Consider the following 5,416-nt stretch of genomic DNA (forward strand, 5'->3'; position numbering starts at 1 on the left):
AAGGGAGAACTTCCCCTTCAACTCTTGAAGGCTTGCTGAAAATCACTGATGAGAGGCAGATTCATAGGAGAAAAGGCATCCACATTTATTACTCTGTATGCAGGAGCCTTCAGAGTGAAGATGCAGAGACACAGGGGAAATTCTCCATTTTTATGCTTAGGCTTAACTAAATAAGTACAGTTGTATAGAAATAGGATTGGACAGAAAGCGTATGATCTAACGTTAATAGGCTCAGTGGCAGAACCCTGCAAGGCCTGTCTGTCTCGATTCTTCTTGGCCTCTCTGAGCAAGCCTTCCTTCCTTCCTTCTGGGTGTGGGACAGGACCCTCTCAGGAATGAAGGTCTTATGACCTACAGTCAAACAGAATAAGTCAGATAATTTCTTTTTTCTTTTCTTTTCTTTCTTTTTTTAGAGATAAAGTTTTTGCTCTTGTTGCCCAGGCTGGAGTGCAGTGGCTCAATCTTGGCTCACCACAACCTCCACCTCCAGGGTTCAAGCAATTCTCCTGCCTCAGCCTCCCAAGTAGGTGGGATTACAGGCATGCATCACCATGTCTGGCTAATTTTGTATTTATTTTATTTTTTTAGTAGAGACGGGGTTTCTCCATGTTGGTCAGGCTGGATCTGCCTGATCCAACCTGATCTGCCCAAATCAGCCCAGATAATATCTTTATGGCCAGTGTTTGTACAGAGAGGTGGAAGGAAAGTTAGAGTAATGTTTTTAGGTTTTATGGCCTGCTTTGGGGAAAAGGAGTTGTGGTTTCTATGACCCACCTTGGGGGAGAGGGATTTTAGTTTCTATGGCTAGTCTTGGGTAAGAGTGAGTCTGAAAGACAGAAGGGCAGAAGTTCAGAGAAAAACATCTGCTTCTGAGGCTGCTTTTGGGGCCTTCATTTTGGGGTATTGTTTTCTGAGTCCCAGAACCTGCATCATTAAAACTAAGGGAGTATCAGGGCTATCAGATTGCCCCAGGGATTGAGGAATTGTGACAGAAGTAATGCAGGCAGGGGCAGGAATACTTACTAATCCACTGATACGATGTTTGTGAATGACTTTAAAATAATCCAACTGGCATGGAGCAGTAGGAATAAGGGGATTTATAAATAAAATTGGCTGTTATGAATTTTTGAAGCTGGATTTAAGGTACATGAGATTGATTTGACAATTTCCTCTGCTTTTGTGTATGTTTGACATGTTTCACAAAATATAGTTAGCAGATAGTATTGGTGGGACGAAATCATAGGCAATTAATAACTGCGAGCTTCCATAATACAAAGTGTATCCTTTCCTTGCAGATGCAAAGTATAAACTAATCACGAATTCCATGAACAAAAGTAACAAATCTATCATCAGAATTAAAGATTTAATACAATTCTAGATAATGCCTACATTGAGAGAAATCAAGACTACAAAATGAAATAACTAAAAATCGGTATCTATGTGTCTGTCCATCTGTCTACATCTGTCTCAACAAATAGTGCATTTATTTGCAGTATACTTAAGTTGGAAGAACAAATAGATTTTATCTCTCCTGTTCATATGTTTTGACTGGCACTGAGGCCCATCCTTCTCAGTAGAAAGCTTGTTTGAACAGAGAAGCAATATCTGCTCTATCAAGACTCCAATGGCATTTTTGTATTTAATGTGACAAAGTGATTTCTCATTTGTCAGGAGGAAAAACAGACAAGAATTATCAAGGACATCTTGAACAACAGAGAGTCAGAATTTACTTTGGTGTACATGAAAATATACTATCACATGATAATAACATAATTGGGCCAATGTAGAAAGGAATCAACATATTTAGAATATTATAATGATGGCATTTCAAATCATTAGGCAAAAGATAGATTCTTTAATAAGTATTGTTTGTTGCAGGAAACCTCAGGAATTACAAACATAAGTGTTTTGTGTAATATGCTATGTTATGTTGAATATAATTGCTTTGTTTGTAAGAAAACCACAGGAAGGGCTTAGGGTATTTTTATACTATCTCATAGCCGTTTAATTGTGTTTATGACAACATCCTAATTCACCTGAAGATTTTGACCAAGGTTATTTTCTTACAGACTTGTAGATAAACAATAATAAAACACAGAAACTTAACATGGCATTTATTAGGTGCCAGGCACTTTTCTAAGCTGTTGAGGTATATTAACACATTTAATCATCACAAAATTGCGAAGGGTAATATTCTCCGTTCAATACACGAGGAATCTGCGGTGCAGGGCTGCTAGTTAGACTTCACCATCAGAAACCCAGCAAGTAGGGGAGCGGGAATGGCAGTCTGGCTCCTGAGTGTACCTCACAACCTCTCCTGGGACTGAGCTCTCTGTGCACATCTCTGACTTGCCCTTTTGCTTTTCTCAGGGACCTGATGCCCAGAACCCTGGAGGGGCAGATCACCATGGAGAAGACGCCCAGCTACTTCGTCACGCGGGAGGCACCCGCGCGCATCTCGGCCATGTCCAAGCACACCAAGCTCATCGTGGTGGTGCGGGACCCGGTGACCAGGGCCATCTCGGACTACACGCAGACGCTGTCCAAGCGGCCCGACATCCCCACCTTCGAGAGCTTGACGTTCAAAAACAGGACCACGGGCCTCATCGACACGTCGTGGAGCGCCATCCAGATCGGCATCTACGCCAAGCACCTGGAGCACTGGCTGCGCCACTTCCCCATCCGCCAGATGCTCTTCGTGAGCGGCGAGCGGCTCATCAGCGACCCGGCCGGCGAGCTGGGCCGCGTGCAGGACTTCCTGGGCCTCAAGAGGATCATCACAGACAAGCACTTCTACTTCAACAAGACCAAGGGCTTCCCCTGCCTGAAGAAGGCGGAGGGCAGCAGCCGGCCCCACTGCCTGGGCAAGACCAAGGGCAGGACCCACCCCGAGATCGACCGCGAGGTGGTGCGCAGGCTGCGCGAGTTCTACCGGCCTTTCAACCTCAAGTTCTACCAGATGACCGGGCACGACTTCGGCTGGGATGGATAACCATATAATTTAAAAAGAAAAAAAAAAATCAAAATATAATATATATTTTTTTACCAATCGGTAGAGAAGAAGAGGGAGTTTAATATTTGTGCTGAAAATATGTTTCAGTATTTTTTTTTCAATGAATGTTAAGAGATTGTTCTCACCCCCACCCCATCTTAATGTATAACCAACACCAAACATTTGGATCAACAAAAGGAAAATTTCACTGTCTAAAGACTTTCAATTTTCAGTTTTCATTTTATGTTCTATATACCCATAAAGTATAAGCATCAGTTGTCATTAAAAGTTTTCAGAAAATCCTGAGGATAAACATCTCTCTCTCTCTTCTAATACAAGACCCTGATAAAATTGATAGCTAACCTCATATTTTTCTCCTCGTTTTCCTGTCTACTTTTTCTTAAATTATTTACCAGTTAGTATAATATGTTTGTACCCACTTCACAGTTTTCATAGTATTTTCTAATACACCTTTTTAGTCACTTAAAAAAATATTGCCCTGTTATATAAGAGCACAGTAAGTAGACATTATTATACCCTTTTTACAGAAAGGAAAACTGAGTCTCTGGGAGGTAGAATGATGTATCTAAAGGCTAAATGGTGGGCCCTGGACAAAATTCCATCTGCCATTTGTTCCCTATTTCAGGCCACTTTTTCCAGGGAGAATGGGAAAGAAGACCTCTGCACCTTTAGAAATGGTTAGCTAGTTTTCAGATGATCCGAAAATGGACAGAGAGGGTGTTCCCTTGTTTTCTAAGTCCCAGGCTACCCCAAAGTCTCATTACAAAGCTGTGTTCAACAAAACCACTCAGAACTGGACACAGCCTCTCTTAAGAGCCAATCTTGCCTCTTGGCTTCTTAAAGTACCCTGAGATACGGAAATCTTGACTGATGGGTGCTTGATTGAATTGGAGAGGAATTGTTGGATTCTTGCATGGAGGACAAGGTGGCCAGCCACACTAGGGGTAGCACAAGATGTGCCAGGAACATAACTTACCCATTTGTTGACTTAACCGACTTTTTTAAGAAAGAAAGACTTCAGTTAGCGCTTGCAAGTATGAGTCTAATTTGTTTTTTAATTTACCTCTTTTTAAAGAAAGAAAACCTACCTTTTGTAATGTCTCACTTCTAATTGCTAGTACTCTAAAAAAATAATTAGCCATTCGTTTACAATGCTTTTAGTTTTCATGGATGGAGGACTATCACTTTGTCACTTTATTCTCTCCCCACCTCCTATTTACACCATTGATTAACCTAATGTTCATTGATATTTGGAAAAATATTCTAGGAAATGCATTTGTGGGCAAAATGGTGGCTTTTCCTCTTCTCTCATCTGTTTCTGCCCATCCCCCATTTAAATCACTCAAATAAATCAATAGTTTATTAAGAGTATTCCTTTCCTCTCTGAGTGGGCATTAAAAAGATTAGCATTAATGGGAATTAAATTGGTTTAGAGAGGAACACATATGCATGAAATATATAAAACATTTATAATTAGTCTGTCAGCAACATTTTATTAGAAGTTTAAAACCAAGAGGAAAAATGTCTTCTATTTCATGGAAGTCTTCTTTATCTCCCAAATTGTAAAGGACCAGACTCTCTAAAATAATATTCTAAAATAATATTCTTTTTCTTCTCTAATGTTGTCAATCAAAAGAAACTAAAATTGTTTTAAAATATGCAGTACAATCATGCATTTACCATAGATGCTGCATCAGGTGATGTAAATAGTTCTTGAGAAGCTTAACATAGGATTAAAATGAAGGAAAACATCTTTTAAGTGTTAGATATTTTGTCATTTCTCCAGATCTTTTGATTTATCTGTTAATATCCCATTTACAGGAGTTAAGTAAATCCAAAATCCAGATCACCTTTTTTCAGTTGATTTCCTTCATGTCTATGCCCTCAATCTCTCAATGTCTCTGACTGTTTTTATTCTACTTGAATCCCAAGCTGCAACAAGATACTCATTTTAAATGCTTATCATCATTTCTCTTAGCTCATGTTGTTTGTACAACTGATTCTTTTGTAAGTGTTTGCTTGGCATTATGCAAAAGTGGCTTGCACAAAGAAACGATTGCATTCTGCAACCTTCACTTTTTTAATGTGAAAGAAATAATTAAAGAGCAGAACTGAATGCAAAGGATCTCTTTTTGAACACAGATATTTTTGTTCATATTATTTTAAAAATTAATGACTACAGAAAACTCCAGGAAAACCTTCAAAATTCTAGAACTTCCTAAGAGTGTTAGAAGTAGTAAGTCCTAGCAAAATGTATGAAGATTAAGAGTCAGTATTCTCTAGCAGGAATAGCCATTCATTTCTGCCTCTATAAGGTACTCATCCCTGCTGTGCATAAATTTGGTTTCACATTTTTTGTCTGTTTAGCTACACCAAATAATAGGCTTTGATCATGATTGGAAT

At 39.4% G+C, this 5,416-nt stretch overlaps 1 protein-coding gene across 1 annotated transcript in view; it reads left to right on the forward strand.

Annotated features, from left to right (window-relative positions):
* The window catches only part of HS3ST3A1 (heparan sulfate-glucosamine 3-sulfotransferase 3A1), a 104,681-nt gene extending 99,544 nt beyond the window's left edge, over positions 1-5,137 (forward strand). The window contains exon 2 of the mRNA XM_017531383.2: positions 2,371-5,137. Within this exon, the coding sequence (XP_017386872.1) occupies positions 2,371-2,992 (622 nt within the window). The 3' untranslated portion in view covers positions 2,993-5,137. The remainder of the gene's footprint in view (positions 1-2,370) is intronic.
* Positions 5,138-5,416: the final 279 nt, after the last annotated feature.

The sequence above is a fragment of the Cebus imitator genome, unplaced genomic scaffold (genome assembly GCF_001604975.1).
Source record: "Cebus imitator isolate Cc_AM_T3 unplaced genomic scaffold, Cebus_imitator-1.0 Scaffold72, whole genome shotgun sequence".
NCBI classification, from domain to species: Eukaryota; Metazoa; Chordata; class Mammalia; order Primates; family Cebidae; genus Cebus; species Cebus imitator.